Source organism: Dermacentor andersoni, chromosome 9, assembly GCF_023375885.2.
Source record: "Dermacentor andersoni chromosome 9, qqDerAnde1_hic_scaffold, whole genome shotgun sequence".
NCBI classification, from domain to species: Eukaryota; Metazoa; Arthropoda; class Arachnida; order Ixodida; family Ixodidae; genus Dermacentor; species Dermacentor andersoni.
In genome coordinates, this window is record NC_092822.1 from 101206040 (window position 1) to 101218890 (window position 12851).

At 46.0% G+C, this 12851-nt stretch overlaps 1 protein-coding gene across 2 annotated transcripts in view; it reads left to right on the top strand.

The window, feature by feature from the left end:
• Positions 1-4614: 4614 nt before the first annotated feature.
• Positions 4615-12851, top strand: part of LOC129384154 (uncharacterized) — an 80093-nt gene continuing 71856 nt past the window's right edge. Inside the window, exon 1 of one of the 2 annotated variants that reach the window (XM_055069340.2) lies at positions 4615-4696. In XM_055069340.2, the coding sequence (XP_054925315.2) occupies positions 4693-4696 (4 nt within the window). In that variant the 5' untranslated portion in view covers positions 4615-4692. The remainder of the gene's footprint in view (positions 4697-12851) is intronic. The other variant, XM_072284382.1, reaches the window with a different exon arrangement.

The following is a 12851-nucleotide window of genomic DNA, read 5'->3' on the forward strand; positions in this document are numbered from 1 at the left end:
CGAAGTGTCCATATATTTGTTATCGAAATAAAATATCACACTAAAAGAAAAGCACTTCGTTGCATGAGCAAACGCTTCATGAGACTCACCGCAGCCGAGAAGGTTTGGCCACAGCATATGAGATGACATAAGTATAGATGCGGGAAAAATGAATACTTCAACACAGCACCAACACGCATTACAGCATTAGGCAATATAGCTAAATGAAAAAAAAAATAGGTCATGACAAGCGAATTGTCGTACGCTTCAAGAAAGCTATTTACTCTAGTATTAAAATGATTCGGTTCACGGCCTCTATTTTTTTACAGCGCTGCATTATTCCTCTGAGAACAGAGCTGTTTACCAACATATTGGAGGCGGTTGTATAGGTGGACCACGGACGTGTCACCGGGAGCAATAATAGTTGTCGTCCAGCGAAGGACGAGCCCCGTGCGAGAAATCGCGCTCCTTGCAAGTGCAAGCCCTACCACTACCAATTTCCAGACACCAACCTCGAGTAGGTGTGCCGGCATTCTATCTCCAGCTGATCCAATGTCGATCTGTGGCTTGATGATTTCTGGTTGATTTTTTGTCTAACGTTTTTAGATAGACAGCAGAAGTAACACCAAATAAATTAGGAATTCCAAGGCGGTCTTTGAGAAAGTTCGTTTGTGCTAGTATTACTGAAGAAATTTTGATACTAGAGAAAATGGAGGCCAGGTTTTCCTGTTTCAAGATAGCGCCGATATATCGTACTTATGTCGTTTCAGCTCAGGGAATGTTCTTTAAACTTGGGACGATAAGTGTTTAGCTTCTTCCAAATGATGCGTGGCACTTCTCTGCCCATATATACAATAGACCTTTGTGGATGCCATGAAAATTTGTGATGTAACGGCGAGCGTGAAAGGTAACTTTAAGAAGTTGTCGCCGTGAGGTGTTGCAACACCATCGCTAAAGTGACTATTCATTCTTCTGTTCTTAATGACAGTCTTTTTGAAACTTTCGACAGTCTGAGAGGACCATGGGTGATTCACTTTGATTAACACTATTTATAGCGTCACTATAGTTCGGTAAAGGTCCTTGTTGAAAGTATTATAATCGCTAGCAATGTTGGCCAGACCGCCGTAGTCGCTCAGTGGCTTTGGTTTTGCGCTGCTAAACACGAGGTCGCGGGATCAAAGGTGAAAACACCCGTGTACTCAGGTTTAAGGGTACATTAAGGAACTCCAGGTGATCAGAAATAATCCGGAGTACCCCACTATGGTTTGCCTCAGAATTCGATCGTGGTTGTGGCACGTAAAGCCCCATAATTTAATTTTAATTTGTTGGCCAGTAATTCTAACAACAATTTTCAGAGGGCTGTCTACCACTAATGCCGTCAATGCTTTTACGCAACAATACGGCTCCAAAGGAGATTGTGCTATCAGTGCGCACGCATAGTTTTGGGCTGCCCTGTAAGAGCGCTTGTTTACGCTTGCACTGAGTTGTACTTGAATTTACTTGTTTGCCTGATTTGATGGGCGACTATAAAGATATAGCTGTCACAAAATACAAGGTTCTTGTTCTGGCAGCCTTCGTCTGGTGTGTGCGTGCGTGTGTGTTTGTGTGTGTCTTGGACACATGGGCCCCGAGGAGAGTGGTGAATTTGCATGACGCGAAGTTGCAGCACGCATGTGCCGCTAAAGATTGCTTCCTGCCAACACTGTAGGCTCTGTGTTACGGCGCTGCCCTTGGCACGCGATGATTCAGTACTGCTTGACCATAATATATAGGATATCTCAGATAACATTAGCCACGCCGTTCAACAGCAAAAAAATAGAAAGTTGGAAAAAAAGAACGCGATGCAAGATATGATCTCAACACCTGCGGTGTTGAAGACTGAACACAGTACAGTTTACTATATTACATTTCGCGCCGGCTTCCTCTCACCTTTTTTTTTTTTCGTTCAACGGCTCGACTAACGTTAGCTAGGACACATGCTATATCACCCGCCGCGGTTGCTCAGTGGCTGTGGTGTTCGGCTGCTGAGCACGAGGTCGCGGGATCGAATCCCGGCCACGGCGACCGCATTTCGATGGGGGCGAAATGCGAAAACACCCGTGTACTTAGATTTAGGTGCACGTTAAAGAACCTCAGGGGGTCGAAATTTCCGGAGTCCTCCACTACGGCGTGCCTCATAATCAGAAAGTGCTTCTGATTATAAGGCTCGTGCTATATTAATTACACATGCTATATTAGTGAACACATGCTATATTAATTACACGGGCAAGGTGCGGGGACTTACAAGGCGGGCGACGTCCAGCAGCAGAACGTTGTCCTCGTCGTTGGTCTCCTCTGGGACGCGATTGTTGGTAGGTTGCGTGAGAAACACCGCGGGCAGTAGCGGCTCAGTCGAGCACACCGAGTAGCGTATGACAGCCGGCTCAACGGAGTCGGGAACGATACGCGTCGACATTCCTCTCTCCGTCTTCGTCTTCTTCTCCATCATACCGACTGCGATTCATAATTATAAATATAATACCCTTAAAGGCAGTGGCAGGTACCAACGTTCCTAGCATGTCTTAGAACACTGGTACGTAATAACTCGGGATTGTTGGATAAGTGGCGGCTGGATTTTATAAATGTACTAAAACGATGAACTTACAAATACGTGAGATAATAATAATTATAAGTACATGTAAACCAAAAAGAGTGGAGATAACCTTTTCTTCTACAATCAGCTTGAATGAACGACTACAAATTTATCTAAAAAGAAAAGATCGAATTACCAATAAACTTAACATTGAACCCACTGTAATTTACATTTTTTTTTCCTCTGGGAGGAAAAACGGCGTCAGTCCAATTAATCTGGAACTCTTTATTGCAGAAGTGGCAGAATGGAGAGATAGCCAGACCATACCGGTGCTTGTATGAATTTATGGGTGAAACTCGACAACACAGTTTTGTCAGTGAAAATTTCAACTGACGTGTTTAGAAAATTTCAGTAGATGCGACCTTATTTTGCTGTCAAAAAAGTGTGCGCGTGAAATCCGATGGAACACTGAGACATCACCCGTCGTCTAAAAGAAAGAAAGTACATGGTCTGCAAAGAAAGCCTTGGACAAATTGGTGTATCCATACCCAACTTAAGCTACGCAGATGACCTCGGTGTTAAGGTTACCAACATATGCGAATACCCAAACGCAACTCGAGAGGTTGTGCATGTCCCTTTTCTTCGTTGTGTGCCATCATGATGGCAACTAATGCAGCAACTATTTGTTACTCGTACTGCAATGAATATGTGGTTATTACCGTGGCTTTCATGGAAGAGTGTGCATTCCGTTACATGCATAGCGGGCAAGTTGCGCAAGTCGTGCTATCATGGAGGTCTCGCTCCGCGCTTTTCACAGGACAGTTGCTTTTCTTCTGCGATGTTTTCTACGGGAGTTCTACTTCATATATTACAACTACAACTTGAGGACGTGAATTTACGTCAAATAACACGTCACTAGTGCACATTTCGGCTTCCAGTATCGGCGACGTGCTATAATTTTGGTCGCCAGCGCAGGTAATGAACTGTGACCACTGGTCGCAGAAATATGTCACTCCGTTTGTTTGGTGGGTAATGGGTGCAGATCTCCGATGCACTTGATGCAATAAATACGCCACAATTTGAGACATAAAAGCATGAGACCTCATTTCACCGCGAGTTGCGCGGCACGTACCTAGATAGCTATCTTTCACATGCTTGACAACTCTACATTCTAGTCGCATGTGTGGGCAGTGAGACAAGTTCATGTTTATAACTTTATTATAACGTTTACCTTTACAATTGTCAGTTACTAACCTCGTCTCAATTTATTTACAAGGAAGCTTTTATTTTTTGTAACCCGTAATCGCAGCCCCCGATTCATGGCTGATACCGCGGTGGGGCTTGCGCCATTTCCTTGAAGAACAACCAACGAACCAAATGTGAGACTGTGCCAGTCAACACAGTGAACACAATAAAGTTCTGATGCTTTATCGTGTAAACCTTTTAACATTAATGTAGCATATCTCGTATGGGCCCAAACACCGAAAACAAGGTCATGTGAGAATCGCCTGGCGTCAGCATTTGCCAAAAAACATGAAAGAAGATCTACAGAGATCCCCAATCTTCCCTATGAGTGCATTTCAAATCGGTAGACCAATTTTCTTTTATCCTGCCGACGATATTCAAATCAGAGAAAGAGGTTTCTCGAAGCATCACATTGCAAGATTGGCTTGAGATTAAATGTTCCAGTAATACTATTTAGGGCCGGTACACCAGGCTTTAATCACATGTATGGTTTTTCTACTGCCACTGAGTTTTAAAATGAAATGACTAGCGTGCAAATTTTTTGAAGATTTACGCTCTTCTGTTCCCTCGCCATTTCACTGGATCTCAGTATCCAAATTCTTTATTATTGGGGTCTGTATTACGTACTTCAATAGTATCTTCTTCATGTACCTATTTCCATCTATTGTTGATTTTTAGTTTCTCCTATTCCGCTAAAAATTTATCTTTAGCTACGTCCTGTCGCCCGATATTTGGGCTTCGTGGGTACGCGCCATTAATTCGAAGCATCACCGTCATCATCATCATCAGACTACATTGGTGTGCTCGGGACACGTGGAAGACAAAGTCGCCGATCCGTACCCCGGGGTGGCTGCACCGTCTCATTATTTCAGCTTCCGTCCGGAAAGCTGACAGGGATGGGTGAGTGGACATCTAGTAGCGAGTGCACAAGCCACCAAGATCAGTTACTAGAACCGTGACGTAACGACGTTTGGGAAGCCACAATCGATGCAGGCATAGTGGTCAACGTGCACAAAGAGCTACACAAAATCCGAAACCTCGTTTCCCCTCACCAGTTTAGTCTTACATCCAGACCATCTATTCGCTTTGTGCGCTTTGTCCGTTGCAACTGCTGTACTTAGTCACTTCACGTGCGCATTCATGGTATACTTGTTCACGTTGCAGAAGTGTTCGTAGGTGATGCACGTCCGCTAATTTCATTCTAACCAGTGCAACCTGGCCCTTACCGGGACAACCTCAATATCACCGTGTTGTTCTTAAAAGTCACTCACGTTCCGCATGTTACGCATAGCAACTGCTGCCAATCAGTGCGTTGGGTGATGTCATGAAATTTTCTTTGTTCGGTTCATTTTAGTTCTTCGCGGTGTTTGGGCCTCATGACATTCTTTTACAGTTAAGCTGTCTGTGGCAAGCTTCCGGAAAAATGGTGGCCGCGAACAGATTTGCGGCAAAACCAACTTTCTCGCGAATGCTCTGTGGCTGCCAACCTATCTTATTTTTATTTTATTTTTTATTCATTTGCACAATATTGCCAGCTACCTTTGGGAAGCCAGGGCAGGAGGGGTTAATAATGAAGTAATAGCCTTACATTAGACACAGGCATGTACACTTCAGTGCAGAAGAGCAAAAAAAGAGAAGCATACAAAGACCAAAAAGCATAGAGAGCAAGAAGGTTTTTGAGCACAAAGTCAATATCACTTTTAAATAACAATCCGAAAACACGTGCGTGTAATGAAAAGCAAGGATTCTATGATAACTATACATTACACGAAAAAATGGGACATAAATTAGTAGACAACGAGTGTACTTAAAAAAAATCGTTATGACAGTAGTAAGACCACATAGTGTGCGTCGTTTATATGACACAAAGAAAGTGGATGTAGCAAATTTGATAGATTACACATGGTCCGGAAGGGCAGCTAAAGATGATTCAATCATAGCTAAATTTGTTGCTTCTTGCGGCAGTGAATTCCACTCCGCGATGGTTCGTGGACAAAACGAAAAGGGGTACGCCGAAGTTCGTGATTGTGGTATTAGAATGCTCTTTTCATGCCTATGTCTCGTCTGTCTTGATTTTTTAACCGCATGTATTTATGTAGGTATCTTGGAAAAAATTAATACCATTGTTGGCCGCTAAGACGACGCTATCATTACGCCGAATTTCATTTACTTGTTATGACTAGTTAGTTCCCAACGAAGTTGTAAACGTTGGAGAAATCCCGTCTGCTCTCAATACATGGGCATTTACGGAGGGAGTATGGTTACAGAAAACGGCTGTGACTCCTGTTTCATCGGAACTATTCCGAAAGAAATTATATGACAATTTACAGCTAATACGACTTTAACAATGCGCCGAGTTCCATTTAGTTTTCGTAATTACGTAGTTCACAGTGAAGTTGTGAACACTGTGGAATTCCCATTTGCTGTCAATACATGCGGCTCTATGGGAAGGAAACAGGCAGCCCAATGTTTGTCCCTAGAATAAAACTCTAGTCCTTCCAAGTTTCATTAAGCTAATTAACCACAAAGTATGCTCAATCGCAAATTACAAACAAACGTGTTTCGCGCACTCTTTTGGACTGCGCCCCGGTCAACGCATATCGTCGCTCGCGCCGAGGCTCGGTTTAACAGCCACCTGCGTCTAAACGGCGCTCCATCGCAGCTGCATCGACAACACCTGCGTCTTTAGAGCGGCGTCGTAAAAGCGCTTCGGCGGTAGCTCTGTGTATGTATGACGTAATGCGTGACGTAGTGCGCGCCTGATGAGGCGACCAAGGGGAATCTCAGCACCACTTAGCTCCACCGATCGCTATGGGGAGGTCACGCGCGATCCGTGCGCCTGAAGAGCAGTGTCTCTATGATGAGCGACGTCGAGAGCAGCAGCGGGAGGCAGACCGTATAGATCTGACGCTAGCCAAGAACATGACCGGCGTCGTCACAGAGCCATTGGCGGTGTGACCACAAGGCCACCATCACTTGCGTGACAAGATAAAGATAAAATAAAGAGAAAAGAAACGAGACAAGAAATGATTGTGTATGTCATCGCATTTCGCATAAATGACATATACATAACTATATGTATAGTTACGCACCAACGTAGTTTATACCGCCATAGCAGCTTCGCTGTTCAACCACCTTGACAGGGTGGAATGGCTCCTCAATTTTTTTTCGCGCATTGCGTATTTCATACGATATTATTACCGTTTTTGTGTAGCGGTTTGGGCGAGTCAACGCTTCGTGATTTGGTGTAGGTAGCGCGAGAACAACGAGGACTAGAAGGAGCGACGAGGACATACGTATCACTGCGCGTGACTCCATCCCTTCAGTATGGACCCCGTTTTTGGCTCGCTATCTACAGCAAATAGTTTTTTTTTGTGTCCTGTTGAAGTTGTGACATTGTGCAGCTACCCCCGACAATTGTCCCTTTATAATAATGACCCACACACACACACACCTCTTACTTAATGCCCCAACAGAGACGCGTAATGACAACAAAAAATAATAAATTATGAGGATAATTAGCAGCTCGACGGGCAATTGGATAAGTTGCGCTTCTCGCTCTGTAGACTCTCCGCTTCTTATTTCATAGAAAGTGCCCCGCGTGGCGGGTATTGTCACATGCCTCAATATACCATACACCACGTACTATAGTTTCTCTCAATACGAGTAAAATCTACAGACGCTGGTAGCAGCTGCCACACGTGCCAACAGCCAACTGTGGTCATAGAACACCATATCGGGCCATTGGCGTGGCTCTAAATCAAGTTTGCAAGCCAACGGGGAATTATATATATTTTTAGAGAATATGCGTTTGGTCTCCGCTTGTTCGTGCAGAGCTGTAGCTTGTGCTCTTTATCGTCGCCATTTTTTGCAGCCATTCCTTTTATAACGTTGCCTTCTGCCGCTCAGGGTAGCTGGCTGCAGATGAGTGGCTAACAGTGCTCGAACGATGGAAACCTCGTACTGTAGCCAACGCGTCGACAAGGAGTACTCCGTCAGGGCACGTCCCATTTTCCAAACTTTTGCTAGAGGCCGGGGCTTCACTGTCAGTGTTCATCCTTTCAAGTTTTCGTCTTCAAGTAAACATATTGTTTTCAGCTAGAGCAATGTAGCTGAGGCAGACCTATTTGTCATTATCATTAAGCTTGCTGGATATACATGTATAAAACATACATACATTAAAAATAAATACTGTGGTATTATGTGCAAAAACCCAGGTATGATCATGGGGCACGACGTTAGGGGGGGGGGGGGGGGGTACTCCGGAAATAAATTTCACCACCTGGAGTTTCTAACGCCCACCTAGTTACAGTGTACTAGAATATAAGGGTCGTCTGCACACTGTGCACCCGCGGCAACTTGGACAGATGAAGCCGCCGATGTCAATTTGTAAACGCAGCTATGCATTGAAATCGACGGTGCGACGCCTGGTGTGCCACAGGGAAGGCGCATATTGCTACACATGCAAAGATGAGACGCCGCGAACACTCACAGCAAGCACCGCGGCGTTGAAGCACAAGCCAGTGCACAAACTGAAAGGGTGCGAACGTGGTCGCGGACGCTACACTGATCTCGACGGCACGACGCCGCTCTTCCTTGCTTATGTAGCAACATGAGCTTTCCCTGTGGCACAGCAATCGTTGCACCGTCGATTTCAATGTATAGCTGCGTTTGCAAGTTGACATCGGTGGCTTTATGCGCCCGGCGCCGCTGAGCCAACTACCATTATATTTTACTACACTGTAACCCAGTGCATGGTGTATCGGACACGTATAGTGATTGTATCAGCGCGGATGCGCAACGGTGATACGCAGTACGTAGCTAGCTCCTTTCTTTATAAGCCACGCTCTCGATAAGCGCGCGTTCATTTCCCGCAGTGCCTGTGCTGCTGTAAGCGTCGTCTCCCTTGCACTTTACACGGCGTCAGAAGTTGCCCCGTTGGCCATCGAGAGCTAAGGGCAATCGAACCTGTGAAGAGTGCGTTATGGAGCTGCTGAAGACACTAGAGCCATTGCGGCTGAAGGATAACGTCACGAAAACACGAAGCGTCTTAAGCAGAAATTTGAGTTATTCCTGGAGGCGGCCTGCTGAGCATTGCGGGTGGCGACGCGCTGGACGTCTTCAAGTCCCAGTTCGCGCAGAATGATGACAAGAGCGTCTACAGTACCGAGGTGAGAAAGTTGGAAGCGTATTGCGTCAAAGTGCGCAATGAAGTGCATGAGATAGGTATTCTGTTCAACAATGCAACTGGCGGGAGAACCATTCGAATGATTTGTTCGTGACCTAAAAAAGCAAGCATGGCAGTGTAATTTTGGCGTGTTGAAAGAACTGATGAGGGACCAGATCGTATTTGGCACGTATAATCCTAGACTATGCGAGAAAGGGCTTCGTGACAGTCAACTGAATTTGCAAAAAGCAGAGTAAATGTTCAAAGCAGCGGGAACGGCCGCACAGCGAAACGAAGTATATTGCGTATAGAGGGGACGACAATGTGGACATCATCTTCAGGCCCTCGGCGCCACCTTCGGAGGAGCGGAAACAAAGAAAAGAATTTCACTGTCATAAGTGCAATGCTGGCGCAAACCGAAGCAATGCCCTGCCCTTGGAAAGAGGTGTCGTTTGTGCCACAAGCTGAACCACTTTTCCAGTGGTTGCGCGTCAGCTGGCGAAGTCTGAAAACATCCAGATATCGTCTTCGACATTCTCGATATCATGACAGCAAGCCACGAGAGTGATTTGACAGTTAAAGCTGAAGTTCGCAGTCGCGAGGTAAGCTTTAAAGTGGACACCGTGTGGCAGGAAAGCCTGTTTCCCATGTCAGTTTATCGCCAACTGCCGGCAGCAGAAGAATTGAAGCCTACGAATTCTGTGCTGCGGGCGTATAACGGCGGTACCATATCGTGCTTTGTAACGTCTACGCAGGAAGTAAGGCTTGGAAGTACTTCTGTTACAGTCAGATTTTTCATTGTGAGAAATGGACTGCAGACATACTTGGACTTCATGCTAGTGGAGCTATGGGGCTAGTCCAGCGTAGAGTAGACGCCATAGACAAGAGTTCCAACGACAGACTTCTCAAGAATTTCAGGCATGTCTTCGAGGGCCTAAGTTGCTTGCAGCAGACCTACAGCATGGTCTTGAAACCTGGAGCTGTGCCAATCGTACAACCAACTCGACGAGTTCCTTTGTTGCGAGAAGAGCTCCTAAAGAAGGAACTTGAAACAATGGTACATGCTGGCATAATTGTTGAAGTGAACGAGCCTACCGACTGGATCAGCCCTTCGGTTCTGGCAAAGAAAAAAGTGGGTTATGTAAGGGTGTAGATTCACTTCAGAGCTGCTAACAATTACGTAAAGAGGCGGCATTTCCCGCTTCCTAGGCGCGAGAATTTCGAAACCCACTTAACATATGCCGCGTACTTCAGTGGTTTTGACGCGAACTCCGGCTATCATCAGATACCGCTTGACGAGTGGACTTCTAAGATCTGCAGTTTTTCTTCAGTTAAGGTGATACCGTTTTCTGCGCCTGGGGGGGGGGGGGGGGAGGGGGGCTTCGGCATTTCATCCACACGGGAGGTACTTCAACCAACCATCAGTCAAGTATCTGACGGCTTTCCGGGTGCACTAGTGTATATTGACGACATATGAGTTTGGGGTTCCAGTAAGCAAGAACACGATGAACGGTAAACCGCAGTGCTGAAAGCTGCCGAGAAGTCATGTTTGACTTTCAACGCGCAGGAGTGCAAGTTTGGTGTGAAACAAGTCAAATTCCTTGGTGGCGACCTATGCCGACCCCGGCATATCGTCTGACCCAACGCTGCACAAAAGCTTGGCGAAAATGCCGACACCGGCGTCGAAGACTGAGGGCCAGCGGATGCTAGGGGTGCTTATCTATTTCGCCAAATTCGTGCCACGGTTATCCGAGCGAACGACGCTTTTACGAGACCTTATAGGTCCCACGTTGAGTTCCAATGGACAGGAAACCACGCACAAGAGTGGAATATCTGACCACCCTACCCCTGCTTGCAATATTTTATCCGCAACGAGAAACTAAGATAACGTGCGACGCATCAAAGGACGGTGTCGGTGCAACGTTATTGCAAGACCGCAATGGTAATTGTCATCCTGTAGTATATGCATCTAGTCTTAACCAAAGCCCAGGAAAGTTATGCACAAGTTGAAAATTATACACTTGGAATTTGTTCGGGCTGTGAAAGGTTTCATGAATTTGCGTAGGGAAGAAAAGTGCTTACTGAAACAGACCATAAGCTGCTTGTAGCGATCGCGCAAAAAACAAAAAAATCGCCGACATGCCGTCGCGAGTGCACAGATTCTTCTTGCGACTGCTCAAATACGACTTAGCAGTACGTTCCCACAAAGCAGCTGGTACTCGTCGACATGTTGTCATGGTCGACAACGGACCAGGGCGAAGACCAAGTTGGCACCACAGATGACGCGGACATTCGTGCAGTGCAGTCCTTGGGCTACATGGTTACTTCCGAAACGCAGCGGTTACTGCAGCAGAAAATTTCTCGTGACGCCCACCGACAGACTGTAATGACGAGCATAGCAAGCGGCCAGCCGGTAAAAGGGGAACTCAAGCCATTTTTGAAAGAGCTGTCTGTCGTTAATGGAGTAGTGCTGAAGAGCTCTAAAGTATTAACGCCAAAGAGTATGCGACGAAGCATGTTGAAGAGAATTCATGCTGGCCAACTCGGGCTGCAAAAGTGCAAGGAGAGGGTGAGGACACTTTTTCTGGCCCGATCTGAATGGCGAAATCGCTGCGCTAGTAGAAATTTAGGCGCAATGTGCAGCAAGTACGCCATACAGACAGCCACATAAACCACTTCTAATGCGGCCAATTCCGAAATGTGCTTGGTATAGAGCCCGAGTGCATATGTTTTCTTATGCTGGAAATTCGGACGTGCTTGCTTACACCTTTTCCAATTTCTCCGAGGTCGAGAAGCTCGAAGACACAACTGCAACAAATACGATCGCAGCCCTCAGCGCCATGTTCACCAGGTACCGCATATCTATGTAGTCAAGAGTTAGGCAGAATACTATATGGTCAGGCAAAAGTACTAATAAAAATGACAACTATTCCACTCTATGAATATGGAATGGCAGCGAAGGTTGACGACAGTCAAAGCTCTCAAACAAAAAGCAAGGTCGCTGCCATTCCATCTTCACAGAGTGGAATAGTTTTCATTTTCTGCGCTGCGACTCTGGCGTCGTTGCTCGTTCGAAGGTGCCCAGTCTCGCGATTGTCGTTTTTGTTCAGCATCGCGGGAATGTTCTTCGTCGGTGGTCATTGCTGTACTCGCCGGCGCTCCTCCTACGCATGTTGTTCTTCGGGTGTACGAACTATACGCGTCCGCCCCATTGATAACGCGGCAGTTTTTAGCACCGATACCGCTCCCCCTTATATACTGCGATAACCTTGACGCACGCTATTTTTGACGGCAAGCGTTCTAATCTGTTCCGCATTTTGACATTAGCGCCACTGCATTTCACCCGCATACGTTTGTTAGAAATGGCTAAGTACGGTTCTCTTTCCGGACGCCGAAGAAAATTACGGAAGGTTAGTCATATACAGCTTTCGCTGTAAAAAGGAGCACGTCACTGACGAAGGTCAAAGTAAGATGGCGTTTCCGTATTTCTATGGATCCGTTGTTCAGAATGAAATTCGACTAAGGAAATGGTTCTTAAATAGCGTTCAGCACATGACGCACAGTTCGACAGTACACGTAGTTTAGAGAGCCAGATGATCCACTTATTGTGTTGTTTGTCGTTTGAAATATTGGTGATTCAAGATTGAGCCTCGCTGTCAAGTTGTCTGAGGCAAATGCCCGCGTTTTCCCAGCTTATCTTGTGACCCGTCTTCTCGTCATGCTTTCAAGGGCATTTGTCACTGTGTGGCATCTGGCGACATTATTCTTATGCTCTTTGAGACACCTGCAGAAATTTCCGCTTTCGCCAATATACACTTATTCGCAGTCGCCTCATGGAATCTTGTATACCACGCCAGGAAAACGTGCCAGAGGGAGAGGATCCTTCAC